The 13,797-nt window shown below is 35.0% G+C and overlaps 1 protein-coding gene and 1 long non-coding RNA gene across 2 annotated transcripts in view; one reads left to right on the forward strand and one right to left on the reverse strand.

Annotated features, from left to right (window-relative positions):
* LOC140756853 (uncharacterized) overlaps positions 1–13,797 on the reverse strand; it is a 194,748-nt gene that overhangs the window by 44,933 nt on the left and 136,018 nt on the right. The gene's annotated exons all lie outside the window — the stretch shown is intronic.
* The window catches only part of ACC (acetyl-CoA carboxylase), a 109,051-nt gene continuing 98,467 nt past the window's right edge, over positions 3,214–13,797 (forward strand). The window contains exon 1 of the mRNA XM_073092384.1: positions 3,214–3,614. Within this exon, the coding sequence (XP_072948485.1) occupies positions 3,527–3,614 (88 nt within the window). The 5' untranslated portion in view covers positions 3,214–3,526. The remainder of the gene's footprint in view (positions 3,615–13,797) is intronic.

Below are 13,797 nucleotides of genomic sequence, written 5' to 3' on the forward strand. Positions count from 1 at the left end.
TATAATAAAATTATTTGTTGCTTATGGTGCGTTAAATACTTTTAAAGATTTTAACAAATGATAGCGATTCAAACGCCGTCTACAAAATATGAATGTAAACAAGGCATCGTTGAGCGCTGTAGGATTTACCTGAGTGAAAAATATACGTTTAGGCAATTTATTCATACGAATAAAATAACGTATGTAATAATATTTAAAAGATAAGTAAAGCGCCTGCACCAAGTAAAATCTTTGCCACTGATTTTGTACATTGCGGATAAAAATGTTTAAGGCGCTGTATTGAATTTATTTAGATTAATAGATAACGAAATTAATGTAACAGTATGTAAACACGAACCCGATTTCTTAATTATTATTAATATGTAATGCAAAAAAAAACAAATACTATAATATTTAAATTAATATGTTAAAATAAAAATGAAATATAATGTGCTACAGGCGGGGACAAACGCATTTTTAGTACTTTTTTTAGTAATTATTTATTGTTTATAATAAATGATTACTAAAAAGGTAGTTATGAACACTTGGAAATTTCCTCATTCTGATTCCGACGTATTCGGGTAAATACAAATTAACTATTTTGTTGTCCTGTAGGCGATGAAATACATAGTTTAGATTGTTTTTCCTTAATTGACATTTTTCGGACATTACCACGCTTGGCTTTCCACGGTCCGTGATCTCATCGACAATCTGTACTGATATGATATACAGTCGGAAGGATAGCCTAGTGGTTAAGACGCATTTCTTAGATTGAGAAGCCAAGGTACAAATCCCTGGCACTGTCAGGCAGGCTAACCTCTGATTTTTCAAAATAATGTGCATATAGAAGGAACACATCGCGAGGAAACCTGCATACTTGAGACATCTTAAAAAAATGTTTTCAGAGGTATGTGAAGTCTGTCAATTCGCACTTGACCAGCGCGGTGGGCTATGGCCTAATCCTTCTCATTCTGAGAGGAGACTCGTGCCCAGCAGTGGAACAGTAATATGTATGATGATACATGAAAAGTATCTTCTGTGGTAACGCGGTAAGTCCCAAGTAGTGTCAGTGTTCTATAGGACGATTCTTTCAAGCTAAAATGCTGAAAGCACGCGGTCTATTTTAATAAAAAATTAACTCATTTTTTTTTAATTTTCCACAACAACAACACAGAATAAATTCTGAGAAGTAATGATAAATGACAAACAAAAGGCTCGTTTTTAAGAAAATACATATTTTTTATATTACGCTAATTGAGCTAATAAGAATAAAAATAATTGAGCTAATACGGGAGCTAATGTCGGTAATCCATATATAGGTATTCGCTAATCCATATAGTTTCGGATTTGGCCCTGAAAGCGCACTTGAAAAATATCACCCTTTATTTATTTTATACTATCCGTATTCGCGTCTAGATCCCTAATTTCATATCAAAAACATCTCAGATTACTCCTGTAGGTTTAATTTTGTTATGAATTCAAAGGGCGGTTTTCGAACTAACCGGTTCTGCAAAGTAATCGGAGGCATGATCTGGTTTGGTTCAGGGTCATGTTCTGCAAAAATCAGCGAAAAGTTAAAAAAAATACGCAATTACTAATGTTATTAATTATTTCCGCGCAAGCTTTCCTACTTACTTTTTAGGGTTCCCAAAGGGTATAAACGGAACTCTATTAAGTCTCCGCTGTCTGTCTGTCTGTCATAGGAACATCTCGTTTACCGTAACAAGCCGACACTTGAATTTTTGGCATGTATAACGGTAGTCACTTTAACGTAAAAAAATATTAAAAATAAAAAAGTTTGAAAATAAATTGGGGTCGGCTAAAATGGAACTGCTATTTTTTAGCGTTTATGGTATTTATTTATATGGTCGCTTCGTTTACATTGTTAACAAATAGGTTCTAAAGTACAAAATAAATGAAAATATGGTGGTACGGAACTCTCCATGTCCAAGTTCAACTCGCACTTGTCTGATTTTGTTAAAACTATCTAAGAGAAATATTATTCATTCTGTGTAATTATAATTTCAATATATAGCGATAAGATTTTATATCAATATTCAAATATTTTCATATTTAATACCCAATTTGAAACGCTTGGTTCAATGAATCTAAATTACCATACCATTCAAACCAGAACTCAGCGCCACACTACTTTAAGGCAGTAATAGTGTAATAGTGGTATAGTCCGCGCCAAACTGCTAGTCCGCTCTGAAGTTGTCGCGAGCCGGTGTAGTCATACAATTTGCTATGGCGACGCGATTCATTTCTATATTCAGAACGGACTAGCAGTTTTACGTGGACTATACCATCGATCTCAAATCTTAATATAACGACCACTTAACATAATGGTCACCATACCGGTCCGAGTTGCAGTAGCGTAACTACAGGGTGGCAGGACTGGTCAAATGCCACGGGGCCCCCATCCTAATGGGGCCCCCAGCCCGAGACTGCGAGCTGAAAAGTGACCAGTAAATGTGTATAAATCATTGAAAATAATTCTCTTGAAATGTTTATAGGTGCATAAAAAGGTCGCTAGGACCAAACAATCACTAAAACACGTAATCGTGATCGAAAAATTCTTGGGGCCCCATGCAATGAATTTTCCATAGGTCTGAGCAGTACCAGATTCAACCCCTGACCAGACAGACAACTTAATTTAAATTAAAATCACAGTGAGTTATATATTAGTAGCTACTGTATTCCTATTATTTTTTGTTAAGTATTAAAATAAAGTATTGTTATATCACACACGACTTTATAAATAAAGCAATAAATAATAACAGAGGCAAAATTAAATTAGCGCTACTTAAAATCTACCACTTTAGATATTTACTAACAACAAGATGTAAAAAATATTGCAATAATTTCGCGAAGGCTGTATGTAAGCTCTACTTAACAAGAATCAGATGGACACAGTTAGCGACGATCGATATTAACCTGTCACTCTGACTTAAACCTTATTTCCTTCAAATAGCGCTTAAAAATAAATAAACGCACGGCATTTTTTAAGAATAACCTCTTAAAATAGATCTTTTCAGTCAAACTTGTCACTAAAAGTAATCTATTCTCAATTGGAGTAAAGCATGTATGGGATCGTACGATATCGTTGCACATTAAAGCTAAAAGCGCTTGTTATAGCGTCTAAGCAACAATACGGTTAGACGTCTAAATTTGTAGCGAGGACAGCGCTTGCTTGTTTTGCGAAAGCATTTGCGTTGTATCACTTCACCAATGTCCAATGCCGTATAGTATACAAAACATTTCGGTAGTGTGCCCACGTGAATGAAGCATGGATAGTCGTGCTTGCGGTATTAATCCAACAAATTAAATTGATGTGTGTTTGACTCTAAGATATAAGGGGTTAATTGCTTGCCGATTTTACTGCTTAAAGTGGTTGTGGCGCTGATAGTAATATTGTGGAAAATAGTGATTTAATCGCGAATCGTTCGATTAGACATACAAGCGGCTCGTCGCTTGGCGGGAATTCTTAATTTTATTTTTTTTTCGAATCAATGGCTGTGAATAGTGTGGTGTTCGTTTTAGTTTGATGTTAACAATAGGCTTTTTTATTGGAGTTATTTTAATTACTTTAATTATCAAGTTTATTGTTAAGAAACAATTGGAAAACGGATCAAGTGAGTATTTTTATTTAAAGCATGCTTAATTATTTTTTTACGGTTTTTATACTTAACCTTACATTATTTGTCAGCGGATAGCAATTCCTTATTACGTATGGATGTTAAATTAATGTTAAAATCCTATACGTAATTTTATATGCATTGTTTATTTTATTTTTAATGCAGGTAGGTATTTTAAATATTCAGAGGTTGAAAAGTGACAAAGATAATTGCTATTCAAGGATATTTTATTAAATTAAAAATACTTATAAAGCTGATTATTAACTAAGAAAAAAACGGTAGTCAAACAAAGAGAAAAATATACTGCAATTATCTTTATGTCTATTTTTTAAACGTTAAAAGTTTAATGACATAATAATTACGTACCTACCCACAAAATTACTGGCCGTAGCTCGAAATCCCCCTTTATATAATTTAGTAAATTAACGATACACTTCTTATATGTGACATTTTGAACTTTTTGACGACATTGAGACATTTGCATTCAATACAACATAAATTAAAAACATTGTCCTAAGTATTGTATTCGTTTGAATAATTTTGCATCACTCATGTACAAATCTTACGAATCATTCACGGGAATCTACGCATTGCTAGTCAAATTTGAATACGAATTATTGTCAGGGCCGAATTTGGTAGGGTCGAGGGCCCCTGTTTCGGTTCCTCCAAAAGAGGGGCCCCAATATTGGAGATCAATAATATCAAAATTTCGACGTGTCAGTAACTTTTGCCTTTTCCAAATAGTCTTTTCGTTTTTTTACCGCCAATGTTTTGCATTTACGCAATTACTACATTTGTATTGAAATAATATTATTTGTTGGCAATAAATTAAACATTTGTTCCTTTTTTTCGAAAAATAATTAGAGGCCCCGCTCCTTCCTTACTCCAAGGCCTCCACACATTGAAATCCGACCCTGAGTATTGGTGGTATTGAATTACAAATTACCCAAAATCGTATGAATTATGGCCTAAATAACCACCATAATAAGTCATTCAAATCACCGGCATACATTTACTTGTATATTACAAGTTAATTATCATTTTTTATTACGTTACCAGGGCACATACCTCTGTTTCTAGTTTTCATATGCGTATTACAAATTAATTAGTTGTTATTACAGTAAGGAAAAACATCGTAGGGCACCAATAACGTTGTCTAACGTCATCTAACATTGGCGCTAATTCTGAATCACGCTATTAAAGTTTTCTCAACATCTTGCCTATATATGAGCTTTGAAAGACTGGGAGCAAAGCTACTCCCCAAGAATGATTACCTCGCCTGGCGGCAGGTCTCCGTTTGTCAAAATGCTAACGAGCTTGAAAAACAAAAAAGGAGTATGTTCTGGATCTTGAATCTAGACCTATTTTTGCTATAGACGCGAAGTAAACGTGTGTAATGACTAAAAATCTTCAATTCTTTATATGTTATTGCTGGGCTCCTTTATATGATCCTACCTAAACAAAGGTAATTAAAAAGTGACGTGGGTTTAGTTATAGTTAAGAGCAGGGGGATTGGGAAAGAAGTTTCTGAGAATGGGTCAGCGAAATAACATCAAGGTCCTTTTATTTTAGTACATTTATTTAAGGGGGGTGGCCAAACTAAATAGTCCTTGTTTGGCGTGTGAAAAACGAGAGCAGGTCCACCTATTTGAAGATTTTTTTACCCTTGCTAAGGTAGTTGCTTAAAGGTTGTAGTAGAGCCCTTTGTGGTTCTCCGGCGGCACCACCTCCACACCGATTTCTGCCTTATAACAGCAATGTTAAGCGCTTCTGTATTATAGTTTGAAGGGTGTGGTAAGGGAGACATACTTTTCCGAGGCGTTCCAGCTTAGTCCTCAGGGGTAGCGGCGCATCTGCGTCCGACCTTAGGTAGGAATATCTAATCCTATCTGGGGTTGATTACAGATGTTCATGGGCGGCAGTAATCACTTACCATCAGGTGGACTGCATGCTCGTCTGCTACTTCTAATCTATAAAAAAAAGCGGCCATCCTAAACCCTGCTTTAGACCTTTCACAAAGGTAGCCAAGAACATAGATAAACATCTCAAACGCATGACTGTCGCTCTTCTGGGCTTGAGTTCAGTGTGACGTCAAAACCATGAATAAAATTCAGCACACACCTTCGAACACAAAAGGATATTACAATAACAGTGACAATTGACGAAATTTGAATAACAAGGAACAACACGAGTTCTTTTATCTGATCTCTTTTATGAGAAACGCGATTACTCTGATAAGTATACAGCACAATCCTAAGTACAACAGTATTTTTATCTAATACATCACTCTGTGTTCTCAAGGCCTTTGTGACCTCGGCTGACTGTTTTTGCGGTTTAATTAATGAAAATTAAAAGAAAAGTCGCTAATTTTCACGTTAATTACAGGGTAATTATCACTTATGAATGTTAAATGCATTTTACAAAGTTTAAGTTATAAATTTTGTTTAGAGAATTTGGATGATTGTGTGTGTGTATTTAGTATATGTTACGTATTTGCAAAGGGTCCCCAGTTGACCATAATCAGTTGATTATTGTTCCACCTCTGAGTACGGTTTTCCTCTTAGAATTAGAGGGTTAGGTTAGGTTAGCGTCGTGTACACCAAATGGTGCGGGAGGAGCGAAAACTGCTCCCCCAGGGCAGAGCCCGATCGGGGCATTGCGCTTGGAGGACTCCGGTTGTGTTCCGTCGGAGATCCCGGAGTTCTCCAACAAGCGTTGAGGACGGCCACCGGGGGGGTTTTAGTGCGGTAAGAATCCCACATAACTCGACGTCGCTCTCACGTCGTCGGGTACCTTTTGAAGGTATCCCCCTCGATTAAAAAAAAAAAGGTTAGTTAGTTATTATCCACCGCGCTGGACAAGTGCGAACTGGCAGGATCGCACCTCTGATTTTTTTAAATTATGTGCGAATTATAAATTTAATATGATTTAAGAAAAACATCTTAAGAAAATCTACACGCATGAGAGAGCTTATAAAAGTTCTCAAAGGCGTGTGAAGCTAATTCGCACTTGGCCAGCACGGTGGACGATGGTCTAACTCTCTCACTTTAAGAGGAGACTGGTCCCCAGCCATGGGGCAGTATGGGTTAAAGACCATTGCAGCATCCTAGCGGAGTATGAGGACTCTTGCCCAGCAGTGGGACATATAAAGGGACCGCCATTTTGTGAGTTCCAGGAACGCCGACTTACACCTTGACATGATAAACGTAAAAAATTTTTACGTTTCAGATAATTTCAAACCGAATGGCAAAAAAAAAAGTTTTATGTGCCCTTTCAGCATAAATCCCTATTAACCCTTAGCTATAGGCCCTTTTACCTTTAAGCACGCGATATGTTGACACCTTCAGTGTCATCTACCCAGCGGTCACTCTCTATGGAGCGCCGCTAGCGCCTCTCGTTCCACAATGAGAGGCTGTACGGTCCCCTTGGACGAAGCTTTTAAAGAAGACGTTTTAGTAGTTGTGAGTTTACTGTATCCATTGACCTAACATCATAAAATACATTTAAATGGTCGGTAACTTACGTTGCAGTTTCTGAAGGTAATATTTAAATCGGTTATCACATTAATAACAAAACCTAAGTCAACATTAACAAGAAATAAATAATTTGTTAAAGATTTTCCCTTAAGATAATATTTATAATTATTATAATATGTTATTAGGGATGTCTGTTTATGGACTTGTCGACATATATCGACCGTTTATATCGAAGGACTACATTACTTCACGTTATATATATATCGAATATTAATAAAGTGGGACGTTTTCCAAAAGGTCCTTTTTACACATTTTATATTAGCTTCACTTGTATGTTTGTCAGTGAGTAACTCCGTTTTTCAGTAGAAAGAGATCAACATACATCCTTATAATTATGACGCTTTGTGGATGCTTAATGTGAACAGCAGTATAAATAAAACATTAAATAATAATTAAAGAAACTAAAGAACTCGCTTTTATAAGAAATTTAACTAAAAAATAAAAAAATAAATATAGTTAAAAAAACTAAAGTACACGCTTTTATAGAAATCAAACTAAAAAATATAAAATTAATTTTCGTATGATAATATTATTTTGCGGTTCAATATCGTTAAGTTCAAAATAATGTGACGTGATTAACGTAAATTTCGAAATCTTGAGTAAAGTAGCGGTACTTTTGTTACATAAAAATCGATATTGTCGATATATCGCACATCCCTAAATATAAAATGTGAGATCCAAACTTAAACCAGATTTATGGAACTGGTTGGTTATGGTATTCAATGCCAATTACCTTAGAGCCTACTAAATATGTATTATATAAGCCTAATAAGGATGTTACTATTTTAGTTTGCTTATATGACAATTATGAATGCCCCCTGTCCTAACTCTTTCACCATTTTTTTTTCATTTTTAGGGTTTCGTAACCAAAGTGTTAAAATAGGACCTTATTACTAAGCCGCTGTCGGTCCGTTTGGGACAAGGTTCTATCTCTTGAACCCTAATAAGTATAAAGAGACTTAATTTCTTTACAAAGTGCGTAAATTACCACTGTATTACTATTGCCGTTATAACATTACTATACGAGGGGATTTCCATGAAGGGGGTACCATGAAAAACCGGCGTTCTTAAATTTGTTTACTGAACCATAATAGGTTATAAGATCATATTACTAAATGAGCTTCGTTCCGTTCATATCTCTCATTAGGGAGTTTTAATATCCCTCGTTTGCATTTGAAGGCTATCGTTGTAATTATATACCTATATGTTACGATTTAAGTTACATTTTTGAAACTTAGTTATATAAACCCATATATACCCACTTTGTATTTTTATATTAATTTAAACCTAACTATAACGAAACGTAACCGAATTAATTTGACATTAACAAACATCTAAATTGTCAATAAATTACTTCGAAACGATACCAAATTGCTAAATGAATCATTTTTCACGAATCTAAGCACTATTTGACAGGTAATAGCAATAGGAACTGTCAATGTTATATGCGTCAAAACTATTTTTTTGGTATGTTTATATTCATAGATAAAACACAATTTTATTGTTACAATTACTTTTTCCGGAGTCCATCTGAAATAGATATATACGTATAAACCATTATTCATAATATTACAGAATTAAGATCAGTAATTGTGTTTTTATGATAGTTAAAATATTAAGTATAAATTTATATCCGAAATCATAAAAAAAATATTGTCGATCATTTAATCTAGCATTCATAAAGTCTAGAGTCCCTTTTCTATTTCTTTAAAGGGGTTTACACTGGCGTGGACGTATATAAAGGGCGAAGGGGAATTTAGGATTTCCTTAAAAAATGAAAAAGGAGGACCTTTTGTGTTTTTCGACCTCGATTACGCCACCATTTCTGCATCCCCTTACCAATTACCCCTGGTCATTACGTTAATATTATTATTGATATAGTACAGATGCAGTTTATGTAGATACTGTTGTAAGACTTATAAACCAATTGGTAGCAGTAATATGGTTTCTTTAACATTAGCTCATCACTAGAACAAGTCGTAGAAACTGTGCTCAATACATTGTAGAAATGGCATTAAAATAACGTTACATTTTTAAATAAAACTTTTGTAACTTTTAGCCCCATACCATGCTTGTTTAATACAAAACAGTGTACATCGAAAAACTTTAAGGAACTTTAAAATATTTAAAGGCCATACCAGTGGCACACGTATTGACTTCACGCAACCACTGTTTTATATGAAGATGTCCATGGGAAGTGATCATTTACCAGACGGATAGGAAAATTGTCTGCTACTTCCATCTTATAGAAATATAGGCTTTAACTTATCAAATGATAAGTTAAAGCCTATATTTTATTACAGCCGTTAAATAACGGCTATAATTCGGCACAACTATTGAAGGTGGTAGAACCCATTGTGGTTCGACTCCGGCGGCACCACCGTCACACCTATTTCTACCTAATAACAGCAGCGTTAGGCGCTGCTGTGTTCCGGTTTGAAGGGTGTGGTAAGGGAGACATACTTTTCCGAGGCCTTCCAGCTTAGTCCTCAGGAGTAGCGGCGCATTTGTGGCCAACCTCAGGTAGGAATATCTAATCCTATCTGGGGTTGATTACAGATGTCCATGGGCGGCAATAGCCACTTACTATCAGGTGGACTGCATGCTCGTCTGCTACTCCCATATTATAAAAAAAAACAACTTAGACGGTTCTTTGCTTACCAGACTTGGATAAACTGTACACTTGTAAGTTAGTCAAATATTAACTCTTATCATTAACAATGAGTGTTCCCATTCCAAAATTACTTCGGTGTACATCTAACACGACAATCAATGTGTACTTAGTAACAGTACCATGTCTTAGGTACCCATTATTCCCTCAACAAAACGTGAATAAGCATACATCGTACATTAATAGCGTCTAAGATGAGATTATATATTTGAAATTAATAACTTATATTTTACATCCATCGTGACATTTCTGACCTCCCTGTCAATGAGATTAATGAAAGATGTGTATGGCGTTACGTATGCAATTTAAATCGTAAATATGTTTTATTAATCATACTTTTTACGACCTTAAGTTCGTCGCATACAACTAATAATCCTATAGATTTGTATGGAAATGATAATAATAGAATTCTACCAAGTGGAACGAGTGTGAAGAAGACTCCCTTTTCATGGATGATTGGGATTAAGGGGATACAATTTTCCGAGGCATAGTCCTCAGGGGTAGTGGCACATCTGTGGGCGACTTCGGGGGTTTTGGTTTTGTATGGAATTGTAGCAGATGTCCATGGGCAGCAGTAGCTACTTACATCAGGTGGACTGCATGCTCATCTGCTACTTATATATGATGTATAAAAAATCCTGGATGTAGTGGCATTTTTGGAGCAGTCTCTAGCAAAGTTATCTGTTGATTATGGCTGTCAACCCAATATAGCAAAGAGAACCCTTATTAGGTCCCGTAAATTCAAGAGAGAGAGGGGAGGTCAGGTGTTCCCGTGTATTATGTATATTGGAGGAGGCAACATTTTACCAATCATACTTTGGGAAATTAACCCTGCGCCCCAGGTTTGGGAATGACACTCGATCTTAAGGTTAATTAATGGAACCAACATTAACTTAATTGTTTCTCACTACTTCAAAACACTCGTGGTTTTAGGCCGTAGTCCATACAGATCAAGTGCGGATTATTCACACTTTGAGAATTTGTTTAAGCAGAATTCACAGACAAATTTTCTCACGATATTTTCCATCACAATAAAATCAAGTGATCGTTAATTTCTAATGCGCATATAGCTACCAAAGATTAAATGAGCATGTCTGTGATGAGTCTTGGATACTCAAATTAATCGAATATCAATCCATTACGCTACCTTTGATCATGGATAGACTATTGGTAAAGAATTTTCAAACATTAAACGTCCTCTATTTCACTTCCTCAGTGATATCTGTGTCCTCTTTCACCTTCACATGCGATCGTGTCAGATCGACATTTGACGTTTGAACTTGACATCCGATATCGGGGAGATAACACGTAATTAGGTACTCGGTGTACGGTCTTTTCCCATCACTAGCATTCAGTTTGAAAGTAGAATGTGTTTCCTATGGAATCTTATTATTGAAATATAATACCTAATAATAATAATAACGTTTATTCACGAAAACAAGGACTACAGCAATAATTATGACAAAATACAAATCACATAAAAAACACAAAAAAATAAAAAAAAAATTCGACTTATAAATATACCTACTATTTTACGGACAATGTTTTGCATACCGTGCTGCAGGCCAAGCTCGCAAAAATAGTTTTGTAAATAGACTAAAATAACAGTTGTGAATGTTTTTTTTATTTTTTCCTTGTCAAGGAACTTTAATTTCTTGAATTGAAAGCTATTGACGCGCTTGCTGTATAAGTTAAATGGAAAAATCGAAGATATTCAACTGTAGCTTCAATTCTTAGGTCACAATCCTCCCTTTGAATGACAGCAGTGATAGGCTAGTGTTTAAGAAACGCGGCTGATCGAGGCTTCCGTGGTTCAAATACTTGGCACGCTAGGCACCTCTGCTGTGCTTTTTCAAAATTATGTACGTATTACAAAAGAAATAAACTATCACTAGCTTAAACGGTGAAGGAAAACATCGCGAGGAAACCAGCATACCTGAGAAATCTTAAAAACGGTTTTGAACTCTACACTTTTATGTGCATTTAGTAAAAAGCCAATATTTTGACCTGAAAAATAGACACTTTAATTGTATTTATTTGTACAGAAGATATACATAATATGTACTTAAGATAACTGTGTTCAAACTTCTTACATTATAGTTGAAAAAGTTGTTTTAAAGACATTGACGAAGTTCACCAAGGTTTTAAATATCGAGCTTATTCATTTAAGTTAATTGAGTCGATATAAGCAGGAAATGGGTAAAAACGATCTTCAGAATCAGTTTTAGTGTATGCGGAAGTAGAGGCGTTTTGAACTGCCTGCGGAGGGTAATGTTCTTTGAGCGTATGTATCTCTTTCTTTGTCACGCCCTGCAGCCAAACGGCTTGACGGGTTAACATATGAGGTGTCGTTGGATTCGTCTAAATTGTGGGAGTGACATAAGGTGGTATAAAATGTCGTTTTTTTATTTATTTTAAACTAGCTGATCCGGCAAACTTTGTACCACCTCAAAATCTATTTATCAAATATATTTCATATAAAATATAGCCTATGTTACCCGTGGATAATGTAGCTTTCGAATGGTGAAATAATTTTTAAAATCGGTCGAGTAGTTTATGAGCCTATTCATTACAATCAATCAAACAAACAAAGTTTTCCTCTTTATAATATAAGTAAAGATAATATTTCTATTACTGCTGCTTCTATATTATAAAAAAATCCATCTGATAAGTCACCACTACGGTCCATGGACATCTGTAATGAACCCCTGATAGGATCATATTGCGGTAAATTACATAATAAAATGTTTTACTACTGTTGACTAAGTTGGAATGCTTTATGTCCGACAACATTGCCACGTTAGTCTTTTACGGTATTATGGAAGTCCTACCTTCAAGTCCATATTCTATTTTCAATGCTGATAATTTTGCAATGTATCGATTTTCATGAAACTTACACATGAAAGATAGATCTGTGTAGGTTTTAATATAGATAGATAGATAAGATACACACACAGAAATCGCAAAAGATTAGAGCATAAAGAAAAACACTAAATCTATGGCATCTTACCAAGAATTATTTTCTTTGCGGATGCGCCAAAAATAAAAAATATGCTACTAAATTAAATCGCTCGTAGGAGAATTTGTAAATAATACCAGAATAGTTCAAACGCACTTGTAAAAAGTATTTGTGTTTGAATTTGTGAATAAAAATAAAGTTTTAAAATAGCTCCTTGTGATCAGTGAGTACAAGTAACGCCATCTGTTGATGATTGTCTGAAATTAGTTTCATACACGGAATAGAGAAGGAAGTTGCGTTGTGCGCTCTACCTATAGATACTTATACTGTACTCTAGCGGACTAAGAGGGGGACGGTCCGCCCTGGGCCCCTGATGTCGGGGGCCCCCAAACACAGTTGATAAAAAAACAGTCTTTAGAACCAAACAATCTGTGTAATGTGCATAAGTCAGCGATAAAGGTCACCGCAATCATACATATTTTACGGCGAATAAATCTATGACATATTGTATAATCAAATGAACTTTTTACACTGGGGGCCTCCATACAACTTTCCGCGCCGGATTTTCGATGATCTTAATCCGCCACTGGTTGTGCGTAGTATTTCGCGGTATTTTTTATTTTTATAGTGTAGATATTAATAAATGCGTAGTGAATGAATTAAGTTTGAGATCAAAAAAGGAATCCATACCGTGGTTGACCACTATACTAATTACTAACGAAAACATTGTGATAGCCATGTCCTCAATATATATTTATAATTTTATTATTTATTATTTTATAATTATTATTATATTATATGATTCTTTAACGACACATTTAAAAACTTAAAAAAATGAAATTTCAAAATTCCTTAAATAGATACGAATATTACATTTAAATTAGTGCAAAATTTCATATTTAATCCAGCAATACCTTGCGTCATCTGTCAGTCGATGAAGATTTACGTCAATTATTAATCTATCTATCCATTGTTTCGCCTGCCAAAGATCGTCATTTGAAAATTTCTTCACTT

This window comes from Epargyreus clarus, unplaced genomic scaffold (genome assembly GCF_041222505.1).
Source record: "Epargyreus clarus isolate Ecla_fem2 unplaced genomic scaffold, WU_Ecla_fem_2.2 ptg000036l, whole genome shotgun sequence".
In the NCBI taxonomy this organism is placed as follows: Eukaryota; Metazoa; Arthropoda; class Insecta; order Lepidoptera; family Hesperiidae; genus Epargyreus; species Epargyreus clarus.